Raw genomic sequence first — 22,885 nt, forward strand, 5'->3', positions numbered from 1 at the left:
CTGCGCAGATAAGAGAGTAAAAAAGGGGGGTACGGTTAGGGGGGTTACTAATAAAAGAGCAGCTGTCTGAAGTGAAGTGTATCAGCGGCGTCCTGATTTTGCGCCGAGCACCATGAAGAGGGGCCGGGGGTTTGCAAGGGCCTGTCAAAAATGAATCACCACGAGCAAAAAGGTCATTTGCTCGGGAGGAAGCGAATCACATTAGTTCACCAGGGAGATTGCTTACGTAAGCGAGCCGCGCAAAAGCAATTTCCATTCAGCGTGGACCTCTATCACCTCAAACACCTTGTCGTCATCCTGCATTCACAGTACCTGGGAGAGTCTCGTCGCATGACAGAATACATATGTTAAACGGGTCTAACTATTGATGTGAATGGAAAAGGGGGACATGCAGCACATGGGCAGGAGGACAGCTGTCCATGACGGCAACAGGAAGAGGAATATTTGAAAGAAAAGATGCAGAGGGGTCAGCGCAGGTTGCCAATTCGCTGTGCACTTTTGCGTTTTTATGGATTTTTTTTTAAGCAAGTACAGTATGATTAACTCATTCACCGACAGGTCCTTTGCTAATGTCCTCATCGTGGGACTAATAAAGGTTTTCCCATTCTGATTCTGACAGATGACGCATTTCATTACCACACAAACTCACTCTATGTAACAAGAGTCACAATGTCACAACAACTGCACAATTATCCATTCTTAATGTATACTTTTTTATAATGACATTTAAAACCTCAGGTGTCAAATTCATGGCCCAAACGCCAGTTTCAACATAGGCCACATGCAGGCACAATTAGGACGTGATAATGCTCTAACTACACACTAAATTCATAAGCAAACAGTGCAACTCAGTTTCTGGTTCACTGATGTCATAGCCTGCTATATATATTTTTTTTTAGCAAGGTACCAATAGAACTTCCAATGGAATTCAAATTGCCTCTCGCTGTAATGTAGTGTGTGTTGAAAACAAGTTTGACACCTTTTTTTTAAAAGTACAACATTGTCTTTAACCCTGCCACCAGACCTGCGAAAATGTGTCCACTCCAACACCAGGGTTTTTGTCATTTTCACTTACATTCCAGGACCCACAGAATGTGGAGTTTTAGGACTACATAATCATTCAATGCAGTGTATGAAACCTTAGACTCTCCTCCTTTATTGGAAAAAATAGATAATTCCTAAGTTATATGGTTCTGGAGTTATCTAAGCTTGAAATGGGGGCGGCTGTACAAAATACAATACATTCATATTAGTTTATATAGCGCTTTGAACAACAACGAAGCGCTAAGATGGATTAAAAAAAGGTTAAAAAAAAGTGTTAAAATTTCACATTGAAAATTCAAACCGCTTAGACTCTCTTCTTACATCAGAAAAAAGAGTGAATTCCTAAATTATATGAGTCTGGAGTTATCTGAACTTGAAATGGGGCGGCTCTCTTGTTGGAGGAAAAAAAACATTGCCAGAGGTCTGGCCAGCGCTTTACATTTTGCATTTTACATTTTATGTACAGCAACTTGACATTCAATACCAATTACTACTTTCCCATTAGTTATTTTATAATAATTTTGGCTAGCGGTTTTGGCTAGCCATTATTTTAGTTGCTTGATTTACGCATTTAACTAAGCAACTCCCAGTCACAGTTATGAGTGTTACACAACTTCGACTGCCGCCTAAATGTGAAGAAGAAAGCCAAAAAGACTGCGACAGTGTCAGTCGACAGTGGATAACGCCGAGCTATTTTGAGGGAGGCTGCTATGGGAGGCTGACACCTCCCCACCCCCCACAAATTGCTTTATCTTGTTGCCAATTTCGTAGCGCCACTGTTCGTCTGGGCTAGCATGCGCTAGTCTTTGGAGGAGCAAAAGGCAACCCAATTCAAGTTCCACTCTCTTGCGCCTGATCTTCATTTCGAGACGGCCGGTGTGATCTTTGCAGGGGGACCGGTTTGACGTGATGAAACACGAGGACCATCTGTCTTGCATTGATGTTCATCCCTCCCGTTGACACTTTTTTTTCCCGGCGAGGTCTGCCGGTAATTGGGTCATTAGAGGAGGGAAAGGAAAATATCTCAGTCACTGGAGATATAGCGGTTAGAGCGTTTGCGCGACAAGTCAAGAGGCCAGCGAGCAAGATTTAGCCTCTATACACTTTGGTGTCAATATTGACGGCCGATCTGAAGTGTGACATGTAAGTGAAAGCAGTTGTCTCACACGTGCGCATCCATCAGAAAATCCTTTTACAGTGGGACGTTGGCTTACGAACTTAATTGGTTCCCAGACTGAGTGTGTAAGGCGAAAAGTGTGTATCCCAAAAATTAATTTCCCATAGGAAACCATTAAAATGAGAATAATCCATTCCCAGGTCACCATAAAACATAATTTTCTACTTTCTAATTTTCTAAGCCTTAAAACTACACAAAATATATCTTATTTTATGTATAATAAATGTACTATAGTATTATAATTAAAGAAATAAACTGCACTGTACAATAAAGTCATTTTATTTACCTTTGTGATGGTCATTAATGGCTTGATGGAATGGAGTGTCCGGTTTCCTCAGCATTAAACTCTTGATGAGGAAGATAGGCTTATTTCACAGTCTTGAGAAATCGTCCCTTGTAGGTGCTTTCTCTGTGATAATTGTATCTAGTTCATTAATTGTGATCTGTTTAGCTGGGTTAATAGCTTTTTGCATCAAGTGTACAGATGCCTTGTGCGGGTTATTTGTGGAGCCTGATTGATGGGATATTTAACCTTCCAGTCTACACTCTGCTTTTGAACTATCAAAGGTGAAATTGGTGCAAATTTCTGTCCATTTTCTCATTTTTTCACTTTTGGTTTTTGTTTCAAGCTCTGTCGTCTCCCTTTCGTGTGTGTGTGTGTGTGTGTGTGTTTCTCTCTCTGTCTCTGTCGTCTGCCTCTCTCTTTAATGTTTAAACCCCCCCCCCCCCCACACACACACACACACACACTGTTGGGTTCTTGACCAATCACGTGGCTTTAACCGAAGATGCCATTTTGTTTTTTGGAGAACGGCCTCACTCTCTCTGTTCTGTAACCCTATCCCCCACTGCTGAGTTCTTGACCAATCACGTGGCTTTAACTGATGACTGGGGGCGGGGAATAGAGGACAAAAAAGTCTGCTGCCATTACCTTGTTTGGAGAACAGGCTCATTCACGAACGACACATCACTCATTGTGGCAGCTCTGTATGTAAAATTTTCATAAATGTAGCGGTCGTAAACCGAGAAGTTTGGAAGCCAAGGGGTTCGTAAACCGAGAACTTCGGAAGCCAAGGGGTTCCCACTGTATTTTAGGCCCTCGTGCCATATTTGATAAACTACACCTTCGGCGATGTGAGGACATTCAACTCTGGAACTCACTTCCGCCCAACGTCCGTAATATTGATTCTCTTCCCACCTTCAAATCCCATCTCAAAAGCCACCTGTTTAAAATCGCATTCTCTGAGTAGTTTTATGTTTTGTTTTATTATTTATAATTTTATCTGTGGTTTTATTATGCTTGCCTTGTGATTGTTTCCTTAAAGTGTCCTCAAGAGTTTTAAAAGGTGCTTATTAATAAATTGTATTATATTACTATTATTATCATCATTCTCATCATCACTCTCATCATTATTAACATCATTATTAACATCATAATTTACATTATTATTAGCATTATTAGCATTACTAGCATTATTATCATATATCATTATAATTATTATTATAATTACTACTATTATTATTATTACCAATATTATTATTACAAGTATTATCATTATTATTGTTATTATTATTATTATTATTATATATTTTTATTATTGTCATTACTATTATTATTATCATCATCATAATTGTCATTATTATTCTCATTACTAGTATTGTTCTTATTATTGTATTATTACTGTTATATTATTATTACGTCTGTGTCAGCTCTCAGACGTACAGGAGTGGTCCATCGATGAAAAGGTTTCTTCAGCCGTCATCTGTACTTCTTTGAAGGTGTCGGATATGGTGGTGCCGGATTCTGCTATGATAGGTCCCTGCTCTCACGTTGGGGGGAGCAGAGGACTACTCCCTGCCACTCCACTGATTGTTCCTACTGTTCTGACTAACGACTGGCCTGAATGCCCCACTTGGCCAGGCGTTAGTCCGACACTGCCATGTCTGGACAGTAGGGATATATATATATATATATATATATATATATATATATATATATATATATATATATATATATATATATATATATATATATATATATATATATATAGGGCCTAAACTACCAGTAAGACTTCAGTTTGCTGACGAAGTTTCTTGGATAAGAAGCGAAACGTCCGACACCTTCAATGAAGTACAGATGACGGCTGAAGAAACCTTTTCATTGATATTATTATTATTAGTAGTATATTTATTATCGTTATTCTGATCATTATCATTATTATCATCATTATTATTATTGTATTATTATTCTAGTCTTATTATTAGAATTGTTATTATTATTGGCATTATTATTATAATACATACACTGGTCAGTAGCAGTCTCCACCCGCAAGCCTGCAGATTGGTCTGCGGACTTTTGCCAGACAAAACAAAAGCAGCAACAGCCACCTGAGCCTGGTCGCATGTCAAAACAAAACACAAAATTATGTACATGTATACTGTATTCCAATAGATGACACGTGTGCACCAAGCCTACTCGGCAACTAGGAAGTCAGTGAACGTTATGAAGAAGGAATCCATGTTGAGAAAAGGTTATCGCCTGCTGCATTCAAACACAATAGAGGTTGCTCTTTGGCTTGTCTTCTCAAATCCTGGTGTGCAGGGATCCCTGTCCAATTAATCTCAAACATTTTAATCAATCGTGTCTCTCCTTTCTGTTGATCATGTTGCTATATGTTCCCGGCAGGAGACTTTCTACATTGAGCATCTCCTGCATACTCGCATGCAATAAGCTCAAGGTTCTCTTGACCTTTCAATACGTATAGATTTCCTGTCCTTGCTGTTGGCGTAAGGAAAGGACACGTTATTACACGTTGCGGTCTGACTGTCACACACACAAACACGTGCACGCACGCACACATTGCAAACTTGACCTTACTCTTACATGTGCTTTTGCTAGCGAAGAGAGAAGAGAGCTTTGTCAGTCATTCATCCTCATTCGCGAAAAAAATGTACAGGTTCAGTTTATACTCTAAATTACAGTCTTATTCACAACCAGACTGGGGGAGTAACATAATACACATATTAGCGTTACATATTCAGGATACTATCCATCAATTATCTGTACTGCTTATTCCAGGTGACATCCGGCAGTGGACGGCCACATCCTGAACTGCCAGGCAATCGCAGAGCGCACATGGACAAACAATATTTGACACTCAAAGTCCCATTGAGGGACAATTTAGAATTTTATAATGTATATTTTATAGTGAATAAATTTTATAGTGTATATGTTAACCTAACATGGATGACCTACAAACTCCGCACAGGAAAAGAAAGTTAGATCACGGAAACGAATCTTGCACCGTTGCACTGTGAGGTGGATGTCGGAAACCATTAAATTACAATGTCATACTTGTATTCAGGACCGCTCACAAAAAATGTAAGAGGAAAAATTGAGTAAAAATCTGGATGATCTGCAGGACTCCATTTTGAATATGAGGAAAACCTACATTTGAGTCATCGCCCGCTCTCAAACAAAATTGGCCAAAATATGGGACATTTCTGTGTTCATAAATCCTGGACAAAATATTCTTTTTTAAAATAACATTTACAAAGAAACATATACAGTCAAAATCAGCCAGATTGGCGGTAAATTTCGAGGAGCGCTTTGAGCTAGCAAGCTATCCGAACATTTTTAATTGCTGTCACGAATCACCCATAATTTCATGATTCAAACAGTATAATTTGCTTAATATACAGTATCTCCATCCATCCATTATTTTATCTGCTTCTTCTTTGCTAACTGGCGGTTAGCTTTGAGGTCCGCTATAAGCTAGCAAGCTAGCCCAACATCTCCAACTTGTAAATACTTAATTGCTGTCACGAATCACCCTCAATTTTATAATTCAAACAGCATCATTTGCTTAATATATTTGTCCATCGATCCATTATCTTATCTGCTTATTTTTTGCTAACTGGCGGTTAGCTTTGAGGAATGTTATAAGCTAGCGAGCTAGCCTAACAGCTGCAACTTGTCAATGTCTAATTGCTGTCACAAATCACCGTCAATTTTGTGATTCAAACAGCATCGTTTGCTTAATATATCTCCATCCATCCATTATCTTCTCTGCTTATTCTCTGCTAACTGGCAGTTAGCTTCAAGGTGCGCTATGAGCCAGCCCAACATCTCCGACTTGGAAATACTTAATTGCTGTCACGCATCACCCTCAATTTTATAATTGAAATGGCATCATTTGCTTAATATATATCTGAATCCAACCATTATCATATCTGCTTATTTTTTCCTCACTGGCAGTTAGCTCCTAGGAGCGCTATGAGCTAGAAAGCTAGCCCAACATCTCCAACATGTAAATATTTCATTGCTGTCACGAATTACCCACAATTTTATGATTTAAACTGCTTCATTTGCTATATCTCCATCCATCCATTAGCTTATCTGCTTATTCTTTGCTAAATGGCGGTTAGCTTGGAGGAGCGCTATGAACTAGCAAGCTAGCCCAACATCTCCAACTTGTAAATACTTAATTGCTGTCACAAATCACCTACAATTTTATGATTCAAATGGCATCATTTGCTTAATATATCTCATTCCATCCATTTTCTTCTCTGCTTATCCTCACAAATAAATATTTTTACTACATAGTTGAATTTATATTTCACAACCGTGACACATTTGTGCCTCACACAAGCATATGCAAGTCAAAAAAGAAAATTTTAATTCATTTCAAACCAAGTTTGTTTATTTCAAGCCTTTTGAGATGAGCAATTCTTCTGCTATCATTAAACAAAAAAACTCTCACACAATTTCTAATTTATCGTAGCATGTCCTGACTTCATGGAACTAAGGCAGGGGTGTCAAAGTCATTTTTTGCCACGGGCCACATTGTAGTTATGGTTTCCTCTCGAGGGCCGTTATGAATTTGGGGAACCCATTAGAATGTTTAAATCCCTTCAAATATTACATATAGAGCACACAGCAAATTAATGAATAACTCGTTTTCAAATCTGAAGTCAAGAATGACTTTTATTGTGGTTGACATCCAAAAATATGAAATTTTGGCTCAGATTTTAGCAATCATCATGTAATTTAACAAATTTGATTTGCTTTCGCGGGCCGAAAAAAATTATGTGGCGGGCCGGATTTGGCCCACGGGCCTTGACTCTGACACCTGTGAACTAAGGTAACCCAAACTGGACCATCCGCACCATTTTATGGAAACGGTTCACCTGATGAGGATGTTTGTCCTCAACCTTAATAGCTCTGAAATTAAAGAGCCGTGTTCCCCGCCGGGTGACAGATATCCAATGTTGGCAATAAAGTCACACTACCTCCAACTTGGATGAGCTAATAAAAATTCTGGTGGCGGGCCGACAGAGAGAAAATCTCTCCCTCAAGCACCATGAAGCCACACGAGGCCAAACCATAATACACGTTGGTGCCCTCACTCCCGAAAAAAAAAAGGCTGATTCTTTTCTCCCCGTATAGGCGCTGGCCTTCATCGCGCCGTAAACCCTCATGGCTGGTCTCAACCCATTTGTCTAATTACCATTCTTTTATTGCCATTTAATGAAACTGAACCAAGCCGGAAGTTGTCTGCGCAAAGCGTGCTCAATTTCACCAACGGTCGAAAACATGGAATCGATAGACAGTAAAGCGCTACACGGGTTTAATGGCATGAATGGCCTCGCTCGCCGCTAATTCATTATTATGTCAACAAAGCACCCAGAGTGCGGGTTAATGCACAGAGTGACCATATCGGGCTACTTAAGAATCTAGAAATGAAGCCCAAAAATCCAGAATATGAAACATTGCCATAAAACTGCTTTGTGGAAAAGGACTTTTGAACCAATCTCAATGTTTGGCAAGAGTAGACAAATATGTATCGCACTGTGATTTCATCAAATGTTTTTTTTAATGCCTTTTTGGCACATAATCATACAGTGTTACTTCGGTTTACGAACCCCTTGGCTTCCGAACTTTTCGGTTTACGAACGTTACATTTATGAAAATTTTACCTTGGCATACGAACTTTACCTTGGCATACACACTTTTTTTGTAGACAGAGCTACCTCAATGAGTGATGTGACTGTTTTTGTCCTCTATTCCCCGCCCCCAGTCTTCGGTTAAAGCCACGTGATTGGTCAAGAACGCAGCAGTAGTTTAAACATTAAACAGACAGGCAGATGACAGTGAGAGAGTTTCAACTTTGAAAGGCGGAGTGTAGACTGCAAGGTTAAAATATCCCATCAATCAGGCTCCACAAACAACCCGCACAAGCCATCTGTACACCTGATGCAAAAAGCTACCAACCCAGCTAAACAGAACGCAATTGATGATGAACTAGATACAATTATCACAGAGAAAGCACCTACAAGGGATCATTCCTCAATATGGTGAAAGAAGAAGGATATGTTCCTCATCAAGTGTTTAACGCTGATGAAACCGGCCACTCCATTCCATCAAGCCATCAAGGACCATCACAAAGGTAAATAAAATGACTTTATTATACGGTACAGTTTATTTCCTTAATTATAATACCATAGCACATTTATTATACATAAAATAAGGTATATTTTATGTAGTTGTATGGCTTAGAAATTTAGAAAATTATGTTTTATGTGGACCTGGGAACGGATTATTCTCATTGTGATTGATTCCTATGGGAAATTAATTTTTGGGATACACACTGTCTGTGAACCATTTAAGTTCCTAGGCCAAGGTATCACTGTACTTACATTTAATTAACAGCAGCAATATAATTGTGGGGAATTGGACATTTATAATGCAGCAATAAAACACAAGCAAATGTCAACATCAGCTAAACAAAATGACACAATCTGGTTCCTCCTACATTGACCATGCACCTGATCCTACATATCTTATCACATTACATTAGGTGAGAGCGGTTAAACATTCATCACTCCTCGACTCAACACAAAATAATTCAATCACATGTGGGGATGAAAAGAAATTAAGCATTTACGGTCAAAGTCGTTTTGACAACCACCGATCATGAAGGATTTGGAATTTTTATGGTTCCAACCTTGGATTGGATTAGCCTTTATTAGTCTCGCAATGGAGAAATTTACATTTCACAGCAGCAAGGTGATGAAAGTAAGAGGAAAGGAAAAGAAGAAGTACAAAGTCAAAATACAGGAGCTCCTATAAAGTCAGCCACTCTCACGGCGCCATCTTGAAGAAAAAAAAAAGACAAATAATATGACAACACAGAGACACAGACGGTCATTCCATCTTAAACACTTTCTGTACCCTCTTTGTTACATGAAGCAGTTCTAGATGAAAGAAGAGAAGATCAAAGTGTCCTTTTCACTGGTGGATCAGGGGCAGTCATGGTGGAATGTGCACGTCTACTACAAGCAAAATGTTGAAAACAAACACGAAGCTGTAGCATCCATTGACGAAAAAAAAGTCTCACATCTCCCGTCCCACGTAAATCCACTTCAATTCCAAGCCGCGACAGTTACACATACACATCTGCGCTCTGTGCTGATGCTCCTTTTCTTGACAACCTGGGGTCAATCTGAGATCAACAGACGCAGCTTGTTAAACTGTCATCTTCATCTAGGACAGGGGTGTCAAAGTCATTTTTTGCCGCGGGCCACATTGTAGTTATGGTTTCCTCTCGAGGGCCGTTATGAATTTGGGGAACCCATTAGAATGTTTAAATCCCTTCAAATATTACATATAGAGCACACAGCAAATTAATGAATAACTCGTTTTCAACTCTGAAGTCAAGAATAATGACTTTTATTGTGGTTGACATCCAAGAATATGAAATTTTGGCTCAGATTTTAGCAATCATCATGGAATTTAACAAGTTTGATTTGCTTTCGCGGTCCGAAAAAAATGATGTGGCGGGCCGGATTTGGCCCGCGGGCCTTGACTTTGACACCTGTGATCTAGGATATCTGACCTTGGACGTAATTTAGGACTTGGGAAACTCCATGATCACCGGAGCAATTTATGACTTGAAACTCCTTCACAGGAAGAGCTCATTAGCCACGTTACATATTTATCAGTTCATGGAAGAGACAATGTTTTATTGCTTACAGCTGTTCGTGCTTAGAACTCAAGAGATGTGCTATTCTAATCAAGAAAACTGTTTTACTAACGTATCACTTTAATTTGCATAAACTCTATAAATAGCTTGGCAGAGGGCTGCAGAATTCAGATGTCTGTCATGAATGGCTGCGTCTCCTGCCGGCAGAAAAAGACTGGGTCCGAGCCTTCGTCCACAGTGTCCGATCGAACATCTCTGGCACTCTCTTAGTCAAAAAGGTTCCAGACCCCTGGCGTCAGGGGGAAAAGGCTCAAAGGACATATCTGTTGGTCCAAATTAGGTGGTCAAAGGTAGGAAGGATTCATTTCCACTTTTTAGCTAAGTCATTGACTTTTTAACTTTGGTCTAAAAGCACACTTACCTGTGAATTTGTCATCTGTGAAGTGGTTTTAATAAGGAAAGTTGCTACAATGTCAAGTTAAAAATGTGTTCAAGGTCATCCAGATTTTCATGTATGGTGGCACAGATTCACCGAACAAGACTAATGGGAAGATCAATGACCAGGTCAAAGATTCTGTTTGGGGTGCAGGTAGAACGGAGCGACAGTACGGCCTCGCTGGGCTTTGTGATTCAACAATTGTGGGCCTGCTGACTCATCCCTGGCTCAGATTTGACCCAGAGAGCATTAGTTAGTCACAACAGACACTGGTGCGTCATGATGCTAAAGTCCAAAGAAATCTTAAGCCGGCCTAAAAGGGCAGAAAATGACTCATTTGTATTCGCCATATTTTCACGACCAGCCGAGATTTCAATTTTATCACAGGGTCGACTTTTGAATACGGCAAATTGCATCTTTTGTAAATGCCGTTTGGAAACTTATGATGGTCAGACCGCCGTCGTATGTTCTGTAGGAAGAAAAGTGGACGTAACTGAAGACAGCTATGCGGACGTTAAAGTGGGAAGGGTGGGCGTGAAAGAGGACACCAGAGCCACGCCCCCAGTCGGTGGCCCATATGTGAATTGTGCAAAACATATGAAAATCTTCTTCTTCTTTTCCTTTCGGCTTTTCCCTTCAAGGGGTCGCCACAGCGAATCAGTAACCTCCATCTTCAGAGGTATGATACACATGTTTGTTTTGGCCAAGCTTTTACGTCGGATGCCCTTCCTGGCACAACCCTCTGTATTTATCCGGGCTTGGGACCGGCACAAGAAGACTTTTGTCCCTTTGTGGCTACAGAACAAGCAACTGGCTCAGTAAAAGGCTCCCAAACACAAAATGGTCATCAACACAACAACAATCAAAAAAAGCAAAACTATACTCACCATTTGATGACAATGCTCTGATTATTATTATTGTGACTATGATTATTATTATTCTTGAGGTCAACAATTGATGTGTAAAGACAAATTGCTGGTTTGACAATTTGCTATTTTTAGCCCTCATCGCCAATTGGCCCTGGTTTTTTTCAATGGTCATCATGCCGACTAGCGTTTGAAATTCATTTGCATCCATGATATACGTTTAAAACGTGACGCACAAAGATGGACGGACACATCCAGACATTTTTGAAGCTGTTAGGTGTACTTGTTGCGCTCTCCACTACATACTGAAAATGACACATGAAAACACACGATTGCGAACAAAGTTTAACTCATTCACTGCCAGCTATAAAATTTTAAATATGACGTGGAGCGCCATTCCCGAATTTGTTCGAATTTTGTTTTTTCTTGTAGGGGTGCCGATAAAGCGCTGGTTAGACCTCTAGCAATATTTTTCCCCAATCCACAAGGGGGCAGCATTCGCCTTTTTCCATGTTAGTGCTTTGTTACAGCTTCAGCTGTTGTTAAAGCGCTGTATAAACCAATATGTATGTATTGCATTGTATTTTGTACAGCTGCCCCCATTTCAAACTCAGATAACTCCTGACCCATATAACCTAGGAATTAACTTTTTTTCTGATGAAAGAAGAGAGTCTCAGGCTTCTAACACTGAATTCAATGTTTATGAAGTCCTAAAACTTAATATTCTGTGGGTCCTGCAATTTGAGCGAAAATGCCAAAAACCATGGCAGTGGAGTGGACACATTTTTGCACATCATCTGGCAGTGAATGATTTAAGATGCAAGATCTTACTTATCAGCTATCAGAAATCATTCGAAATCCAATAATCCTTGGTGCTTCTTGCTTTTGTTTCATGGAATGGCGCAATCTATCCACCAGAGTGAGGATGACCATTTCACAACAAAATCTGGCGGATTAAAAAATGGCCAACCTACACGTTTTACTTCTGGAAGACATGTATTGTGCTGTTTTACATTAGATAAAGACGCTTTCTTGCAAATTCTAATCATTTATTTTGCCGTTTTGACAAACTCACTTGGTTCAGTGCCATTCTCAAAATTATGAGGGAATTGAGAATATGACGAATTAGTTTGTTTTTTCTTCTTCGGGTACTGGTAAAGCACTGGCCATAGCCTCTGGCAATGTTTTTTCTTTTCCACGAGGGGGCAGTGCTTTTAGCCAGCTTCATCTGTTGTTAAAGCGCTATACAGTATAACCTACAGTACTTGTATGCATTGTATTTTGTACAGCTGCCCTTATTTCAAGCTCATATGGCTCCAGACCCATATCATTTAGGAATTAACACATTTTTCTTTCGCTGCATTGAATGTTTATGTAGTCCTAAAACTCAATATTCAGTGGGTCTTGGAATTCAAGTGAAAATGACAAAAACCCTGGCACTGGAGTGGACACCTTTTTTGCACATCTGGCAGTCAATGAGTTAAAATTCAGATGAACAAAATATGAACCTGCATAATATATTTTTTCCCTTACAATTGCAGTATACCCCCTTTAGAAGTTTTTATTTCTTTAATGAGCAGAATGGTGAGCATAAAACTGGGACGAATGCAAACGAAAAACATTTCCAAACAGGATCCCCGAAGGTTTGAACAAGCAGCTCTGAAAACGGGAAAGGGAAAGCCATTTTCAGGGTCGCGTTGCATAACACCGCTGCAGGTTTTGCAGCATCTGCGCTGATACATGTGCACATCATGCTGATATTTTAGAATTTATTCTGAATCATCACATTAGCCTCCAGAGATGTGATTGCATCTTCATCTCCACACTCTGCAGGTCATCTCGGAGTCTAACATTCTCGCTTCTTAATGTTCTTTGAAAATGTGTTATCATTCACACTAGATGAACCACTGGATGATTCCAGTCATTTTTTTCCGTTCTCAGTAATTCAATCAAAACATAAAGTAAATCTTTTTTATCCATCCGTTAGCGTTGCAGCTCTGACCGTTAAAAAGAAAATACGGATTTAGTATCATGATACATTGAGTTATGACTCTAGCATATTTTGATGGCTTGATGACGCAACCTTGTATCCATGTGATAGAGAATAGACAGAATAGAAGTTATCATATTCAAAAGTTTCATCCTGTACTATGCTTAGTTGACCAATACAAGGCCCACAATGGAAGCACAGAAAATCTGGGGTCAATCTGAGGTGAACAGACACAGCCTGTCATCCTTCGGTAGAAGACCTGGCCTTAACAAAAACAATTTGACAACACAAAAACAGTCATTCAATCTTCTGCACCCTCTTTGTCGTATGAAACAGTCCTAGATGAAAGATATTATCAAAGCGTCTTTTTCACCAATGGATCGGGGACGTCATGATGAAATGTGCACGTCTGCTAAAAACTAAATGTTGAAAGCAAACACGAAGCTGTAGCATCCATTGACGAAAAGAAACTGTCTCACATCTCCTGTCCCATGTAAATCCGTTTCAATTCCAAGCCGCGACAGTCCCACATATGCTTCGGCGCTCTACGCTGAAGCTGCTTTCTTCTCAAGCCATGCATCCATCCAGCCGCAGATTGTCCAACAGCACAGACCTTTCTGCTGAACAAAGCCGGGCTGTGCAAATGATGCCCATTACAGACGCAAAAAAGCACAAACTCCCCAGAGCTGACATTCATCCCATATCAAAAACTGCTGGCACATTCATGGTGCCGAAAAGGTGCAACCGCTCAGCAGAGTCCCCTCCTTAATGAATGTCGTGGCCAAATATGGTGAAAAACAATCCGTATCCGTTCAACAACACAAAGTGACAAAAACCAAGGCTTATGAGAGCACTTGCCGACGGCTGCCTACTCGGGCGCCATCTTGGACTTTTTCGTATCATATTATTTTGTTGTATTTATCTGTCACACCTTAAAGGACAACCGACGTCTCCGGACAAGTTGTGTCCATAATTTGTAAAATGGCTTCAAATGACTTCTACTGAGCATATTTTACAAAGATTCCACCGCATGTAGCTATATTTTACGTTTTAAGACTCGCTCTGAATATTCAGGAAGTCTTGTATTTGAGTTGGTGACGAGTCTGTATGTGACGTCACTAAAGGAATGCCCCTAACCGAAAAAAAAGACACATTGTACAGTCCTTATATCACGTCAATGTATTTTGCTGTACATGTTTGGTCTGAAAACCGTGTTGCACCCAAAAGCCGCCAGAAGAGTGTGTCCAAGCTCCATATAAGGAATTTATCAGCCTGTGGAAACGGAGGTGGCCACAGGAGATCGCCATTTCGTGCCTTTTTTCTGGTGATCGATTTCCCCCCCAATGTTGCCTCAAAGTGGCACGGAATAAATTCTTTAATCGATTGCAAACATGTATGCTTTCCTCTTCAGAACTATTTGAATCATGTTCATAACTGGATGTGTAACAAGAAAGCATATTCTCCGAATCTGAAGCCATTGTTTTGATTCTCCAGCAATGCAAGACGTCTTGACGTGACGTCACGAACTGGGGCGGGACTTTCTGAAAATGCCCAATTCGCAGCTTAAATTTTTTGCATATTTTGGACACTTTAAGTCATTTTTATTGGTGTTTTGCATTTGACTAAAAATATCATACTGCGTGTTTTGGGTAATTTAGATTCTATAAAACGTTTTTCTGATGTCAGTTAAGAAACAAAAAAGTGACGTCGGTTGTCCTTTAAAGGCCGGTCCCTGAACATATTGTCTGACAATGCACCATTCCGTATTAAAAAAAAAAGGTTGGGGGTTGCTGGTTAAGAGTACAGTAGGAAGTGTCCGGAGAGCATCCTATGCAACTACTTTTTACAATACTATACAATAATAATAATACATTTCATTTATGAGCGCCTTTCAAAACTCTCAGGGTCACTTTCCTGTCACAGAAAGTTTTTTCATGTGGGCGAGCAGCCGCAGCCACACGCCCCAGCGTTCACTCAACCCAGAATAACTCAAATAGATAGACACCTGGCTAACTAGCTAATAGAGAGCTCATTAGATAGATAGCTAGATAGCAAATAGCTAGCTCAGAGATAGGTTGTTTGATAGCTATCTAGCTAGATAGCAATACAATACATATTGATTTATGTAGCGCTTTAACAACAGCTGAAGCTGGAACAAAGTGCAAGTGTGACAAGTGGTAGGCCCAGGAGACTTTTTTATTATTTTTTTTTTTTTAAAGGGGGTTCAAACGAAGTACACGGTGGTCTGGCTTGCCTCAAGATGAATGGACACATACACAATGCTTCCCATTAGTGGCAGCCAAAACACGCAGAGAGAACTTCTACATCTCATTAAAATGCAAACAAACACGGCCGTTACTTTGAGTACGCTGCCGGCCGATTGAAAAGCTTTTGGCACAGGACGCGCCTCCCGTTGCTGTTGAAAAGCCTTTTATTTAACTCACAGCGGTTCTCTAGGTGAATAATCCTGTCAACAGCGCGACCGCTGCCAAAACACTCTCAATCATCATCCAATTAGGAAGCCTTTCCACTGGACTTCCAGGATTTGGTTGGGGCTTTTGCTTGAACTGCAAAGCGGGGACGGATGGTGAAAAAACAAAAATGCGGATAACGCCGTCATACATGATAAAAAGCTTTGGCTGTGTTCGGAATGCTGGTACCGGCAGGGCAGTCAGAGCCAAGAACAAGGCAAGTTTCACGTACCTCCGAAACCGTGGTCCGACCGAGTCTCTTTCACCTGCTCCGTTGAGAAGACACTTCTCAAAGCGGGATGGGAATTTTGAGATATGAACTTGAATGGTTTGGAAACGATTTGGAATCTGACTTTGCGTTTCAAGAAGTGGCGGACCGTCAAAGCCTGCAAAGCCTTCTCAGCTGGCCTAAAAATATCTGAATCACCGACTGAGGTGAATGATATTTTGTCTATGAATTTTTATTAAATAATTCCAAATTGTGTTTCAGCTTCCTTTCATTACTTTTCCCCTTATGCGCTGCTTCCAGATGTGTGTTTTCATATTTAACCAATCACATTTCAATCATCATTTGTTACCAGGGTCAGAAATCCGGAATGCCTTCACAATCAGTTCTGCAGGCCCTGTCGCATCAAAAGTGTCGAGTTGGCAACCCCAAATGAGTATTAATGCATTCTTGAAGGCGCTGGTCAACGTCAGAGTTTTCGCACAAATCTGCTCTGATCACAAGGCGCTGGTGACAAGAGCATACTGGGCAGCGCTAGCACACTGTATCGGTAGCGAGCTGCGTAAGAAAATATATTTCTGTGTTGATTTAATAGCGGTTTTGTCAACCCAAAATTACTGAAGGATGAGGGGAAAAAAATTGGGGTTGGATATTTACTGTTCAAGCCATTTTCAAGACAGACCAAGAAAAAAATGGACATCATTAAGAAAGGTCGTGACTAATGGCACCCTCTAGTGGACTTGTAGTAAACCACACCTCACTTTTTAACGTCTGGATTGATTCAGACATAGCACTACTGAAGGCCTAGCTAAGAAATCCACGGCCTGCCACTGGTTTCAAGGCTGATGTAAACTTGTCCCATATCTTTCAATAGATTTCAGTTTAGAAAATTGTATGCTTGAGATTATATGATGGATTATGTGGTGGAGCAGTAGTTAGTGCGTCGACTTCACAGTGCAGAAGGAACGAGTTCAATTCCAGCTTTCACCTCCCTGTATGGCGTTTGCATGTTCTCCCCGGACTTGAGGAGAAGCAACAATATGAGGGGTATGATTCTTTGAACGTGCCACTTTACCACATTCCGAAATTGTACTCTGCCGGCGCTCGCCCAAGGCAATCAAACGTCCTACAGATATCAAATTGTGTTGTCTTGTTTCACTTCCTCTTTCTCTGAAAAACAGACTGGAGAATCTCAGCACCTCAAACACATGCAGACAAACACCAAGCACTGATACTCAACACTCAACCTTACTAATAGCTCACCTCACAACGCCTACACAGCTGCTAATCCATTTTTTTATGCAACAAATCCAGAGCACGCACACACTGTCAACTCTTGAAAAGAACATTCCGGACTCTGCGGAAGATATCTGCTGTGCTGGTTTCAAGTGGTCGAGTCTTTACCGCGTCTTCAATTCCGCGCACATACACTTGTGTTTCATTTGGAAGACTGCTTGACCTCCATGAAATTTTCAGTGCTGTGGTGAGTTACAGCGAACCTCGCCAAAAAAATGTTAGTTGCCACTTTAACCACCATTGCTGCACATCTCCATGATGACCTCTAAAGTCCACTTTGCGACCTCTTTGAATTCCCACAAATTCCCTGTGTGTGTAAATACAGCAATCAGGAAATTGTATTCGTGCCATGTTTTTAACATAAAAAAAGGTTTAATTTTCTCAACAGGTATTGAAGCCACAATTCCATTTTTTTAAGTTGGCCAATTGCTGTTACAAAGGAGGTGAAAGTGAGGCCATCTTCTCTGTGGATTTTACGCTAAGTTGGTGATGCATGCAACTGTGAAGCAATCTGATGCACCACATGCATGTATGGCACTTAAGTCTGGAATTTTATCCAGGACCTGTTACATTTATGGATGGTTGTATTTGCCATGATTTTTTTTTTTTTACTTTGCACACACAAAAGAAATTACAGAAATATAAATAAATACATAAATAAATAGATGCAAATATAAAAATAAATAAAGGAATGAATGAAAAAAATATAAATAAATAAAAACATAATAAACAAACAATAGAATGAATAAAAAAGTAACAAATAACACCAAATAAAATAAAGTAAAATAAAAATACATTAAAAAATTAAAGATACAAAAAGAAACAAAGGAACGAATAAAATCAATAAATAAATCCATAAATAAAATACAGTTAAAGACAAAAATAAATACATAAATAAAGAAACAAACAAAAAATAAATTAAATAACACATAACAAATAACCAAATAAATAAATATGAAGATAAAAATACATAAATACATAAATAAAAATAAAATTAGAGATAAAAATAAATAAAAATACATTGAAAGATATAAATAAATAGACAAACGAACGAATAAAAACTAATAAATAAAAATACATAAATGTAAAGATAAAAATAAATACATGTAAATAAATAAATAAAAATTAATACAAATAATACATTAGTAAAACATAATAAAAAAAAAAAAATCAACCAACCAACCAAAAAATAGTGTTCTTTTTCAAGGTGGGTGGGCAAAAATAATAAGACCAAATGATATATATATATATATATATATATATATATATATATATATATATATATATATATATATATATATATATATATATTTTTTTTTTCCCCAAAACTGAAATTGATAAAAACACACAAACATTGTCTGAGAACTAATTAAAACCAACCAAATATACAAATCAACTTGCATTATGAAAATTCCAAAACTATTATCATCATTGTCGTCAAAGCCATGGCAACCGGGATAAATAAATAAATAAATAAATAAATAAAAAATAAATAAATAAATAACAACACATGCGGCTAACGACTGCAACAAAAACAAACATGGACAAATGCGTTCAAGTCAATGTTGATGCGTTCAAGCATTGAACGTTTTCTGCTGCCGGGCATGCGCCGAACGCACAATATGACAAAAACTCCCCGTGGGCTGCACGCTGACAAGCAAAAACCTGCTGCGCCATAGAGGCGCCTCCGGGCCTGAGCGGCGTTACGTAACGAAGCCTCGCTCCAGCGTAATCCGCCAAGATGTGCAGTGTTGGTGTTCATTTGCAGCACGGTAGGAAATAACGGATCGGGGTGGGAGGAGGGAGGTATTGACAAGAGAGGAGGAGACAATGGGCAAACAAAATGACCCACATACTGGAGATGACTGCAGGCTTGCGGTTCATCGGAATTGACATGAAGCGCTAAACCAAATGACAAATATGAGATTAAAAAAAAAAAAAAAATGCATCTGGAGTACATTGATGCCCATCTAGACATGCTTCACAACTTCACCTATTCTTATTTTTGAATCCATGCTATGCTCTTTGCTGCAAATTCCACTTGCCGTTTTGCTACCGTTTATGAAACGCGGCAAATGAAGCTAAAAAAGCCTGTTTCAATCAGAAAGTAGTAAATTCATTGGTTCAAGAATGTATGGTGAAGAAGTCAAAACCACAATAAGCATACGTTGTCAGCGCCAATGCCAACAGCCGACAATCAATTATCGGTGAGCCACTTTGCCAATCGATGACAGTGACAAAAATGTTCATTTATTTATTTATTTATTTATTTAATTATTGATATTTATTATTTGTTACTTATTTATTTTTTATTCATTCTTTTGTTTGTTTAGTTATTAGTATTGTTTTTAATTTATTTACATTTTATTCATTCCTTTATTTTTATCTTAACATTTATTTATTTTTATCTTTAAATGTATTTGTTTATCTGTATTTTTATTTATTCAATTTGTATATGTGTGAAAAGTAAAAATAAATCACGGCCAAATATTGTTTTGTAATCTTGAATAAAAAATTATAAATAAGCATCAATAAATGTAACACAGGTCCTGTATGAAATTTCCCTTATATGAAATGCGGCAAATGATGCTAAAAATGCCCATGTCAATCGGAAAGTAGTAAATTAATTGGTCCAAGAATTTATGGTTTATTTATTTATTTAGGTATTTATTTATTTATTTATTACTTTTTTGTCCCTTTATTTATTTAATTTACTTTTTTCTTTGAATGTATTTTTATCTATGTATATTAATTCATGTATATGTTTATTTGGCTATTTATTATTTGTTACTTATTTAATTTTTAATCCTTCCTTCCTTATTTATTTATTTATTTATAGCTTTACATTTATTTATTTTTATCTTTAAGTTTATTTATTTATTTATATTTATTCGTATTTATTTAATTTCTATATGTGTGCAAAGTAAAAAAAAAAAAAATCACGGCCAATACTGTTTTGTAATCTTGAAAACATTTGCCAATCGGAAAGTAGTAAATTCATTGGTCCAAGAATGTGTGGTGAAGAAGTCACAACCACTGTAAGCATAAAGTGTCATCACCAATGCCAACAGGCGACAATCAATTGTTATTGAAGAAGTCCAAAACCACAATAAGCATACATTGTCAGCATCAATGCCAACAATCAATTGCTATCGTTCAGCCACTTTGCCAATCGATGACAGCGAGAAAAATTGACAGAATCACATTCCACAAGATGGCGGCCTCATTCGACTGCCTTCAACGATGCACATATGAAACCTGTCCGGTTTGTGACAGAGACACTGAATTCTCAGGTGATTTGTTTGAACGCAGGAGACTGCAGTGCAAAGATGCAGTTCGATACGGACCAGTGAGCTGTCACAAATCTGAGATGTGCCCCCGCCCCCCCCAAAAAAATGGAGTCAGTCTTGCCTTTCTGTAGACAATCATGTTTGGAGAATCTTCATCTGGATCTGTGATGCCCACGCCGAGTCGCTCTTTGGAGCCTTCCGCCATCTTTACTCAGACCTATCAGAAAAAAAACACATGCGCCACTTGAACAGCCGCACCAAACTAATATTCTGTTTAGAAAAATGAGATGGTTTATTTTGAAAGTGCTTGCAGCGACAGTTCTAGAGAACATCACTTTGTCATCCGTAGAGCTTTCGCCTCAAGTCAGTCATATGACAAAATAAAGTTCTTTAACCACCGACTGGATTGATTAGATTGATCATACGACCGAGGCTAGTATTGATTTGAAACATGAGATTTAAAAAAATAATGTTGAACATGCCCGTAAGTCAACCAAACTATTCCACAACCATGTCAATACACATTTGCAATATCGGTTGCCAGACGATGTGCAAAAATCTGTCAACTCCAGTGCCAGGGTTTTTGTCATTGTCACTCAAATTAAAGAACCAACAGAATATTGACTTTTAGGACGATGTCAACATTCAATTCAGACCTTACTCTCTTCATCAGCAAAAAAAAAAAATGAGTTAATTCCTAAGTGATATGGGTCTGGAGGTATCTGAGGTTGAAATGGGGGCGGCTGTAAAAAATACAATACATACTGTACATATTGATTTATATAGCGCTTTAACAACAGCTGAAGCTGGAACAAAGCGCTAACATGGACAAAAGGCAAATGGTGCCCCCTCGTGGGAGGGGAAAACATGATAAAAAAAATCGATAAATCAAGAGATATTGCCTAACATGCTAGTGTTTGTCACAGTATCCAATAAGACATAATCCAAAAAAATATCTGCCAAGGCAGAGCAGCTGCGATTGAAATGTACATTTATGAAATCAAAACTGCTGTAGAAAAAAAGACAAAAGGCTTGACGAGAAACTCAGAGCAGAACACAACGGAGACACTTACCAAGGGCGCCAACACCTTATAACAACAACAACCACTAATGAAGCCGCCGGACAGGTGGAACTAAATCCAACCTGAATAAGAACAAACAGGCGGGCAGAGTGAACAAATTTGCAAGAGATGATTGGCTGACCCGAGTGCAACCGGACAGAACGAGACCAGCTGGAGACGATAATTGTCACGATTTACGAGGTGGTGATGGTGGTGAAAAACAAAAAGCAGGCAGGAGGGAGGAGCAGGGTGTATTTGAATCATTGTATTAAAAGGACAACCGGCGTCTCCGGACAAGTTGTGTCCATAATTTGTAAAATGGCTTCAAATGACTTCTACTGAGCGTATTTTACAAAGATTCCACCGCATATAGCTGTATTTTACGTTTTAAGACTCGCTCTGAATATTCCTGAAGTCTTGTTTTTGAGTTGGTGACGAGTCCTCACTCGACATCACTGAAGGAACGCCCCTCAAGGAGAAATGACATACCTTGCATCACCTCAATGCATTTTGCAATACTTTGTTTGGTCTGAAAACTTCGTGTTGATCCGTGTTGATGGCGAAATTAGAAGGAAAACACATAAATAACGCGATGGTGAATCCTTGTGTGTGGCACAGAGCATCTATTTGATATTCACTGACAAAAAAAGTAAGGAATTAATCAGCCCGTTTCCACTGAGCTTTCCACGGAGCTTTGTCGCCCTCTTCTGCCTCTTTTCGGTGCTACATTCCCCCCTCCAGATGACACATATTCTGTGCTACATTTCCTCCCTCAAAATGACACGGAATAAATTCTTTAATCGATTGCAAACATGTATGCTTTCCTCTTCAGAACTATTTGAATCATATCCATAACTGGATGAGTAACAACAAAGCATAAGAAAGCCATTGTTTTGATTTTAGAGCAAGGCAAGACGTCTTGCCGTGACACCACGAACATGGGGGCGGGACCTTCTGAAACTGGCCACTTCCGGTTTCAAATTGAAGTACTTTTTAGACACTAAGTCATTTTTATTGGTGTTTTGCATTTGACTAAAAATATC

At 39.0% G+C, this 22,885-nt stretch overlaps 1 protein-coding gene across 3 annotated transcripts in view; it reads right to left on the reverse strand.

Moving 5' to 3' along the window:
• Positions 1-22,885, reverse strand: part of LOC148893538 (regulator of G protein signaling 6-like) — a 56,551-nt gene that overhangs the window by 30,799 nt on the left and 2,867 nt on the right. For 2 of the 3 annotated variants that reach the window (XM_089004036.1, XM_089004034.1), the window contains exon 2: positions 20,903-20,998. In XM_089004036.1, coding sequence (XP_088860162.1) covers positions 20,903-20,986 — 84 coding nt within the window. In that variant the 5' untranslated portion in view covers positions 20,987-20,998. Of the gene's footprint in view, positions 1-20,902; positions 20,999-21,854; positions 21,881-22,885 lie in introns of those variants that run through there. The other variant, XM_089004035.1, reaches the window with a different exon arrangement.

The sequence above is a fragment of the Hippocampus bargibanti genome, linkage group LG09 (genome assembly GCF_051943395.1).
Source record: "Hippocampus bargibanti isolate YZ-2025 linkage group LG09, ASM5194339v1, whole genome shotgun sequence".
In the NCBI taxonomy this organism is placed as follows: Eukaryota; Metazoa; Chordata; class Actinopteri; order Syngnathiformes; family Syngnathidae; genus Hippocampus; species Hippocampus bargibanti.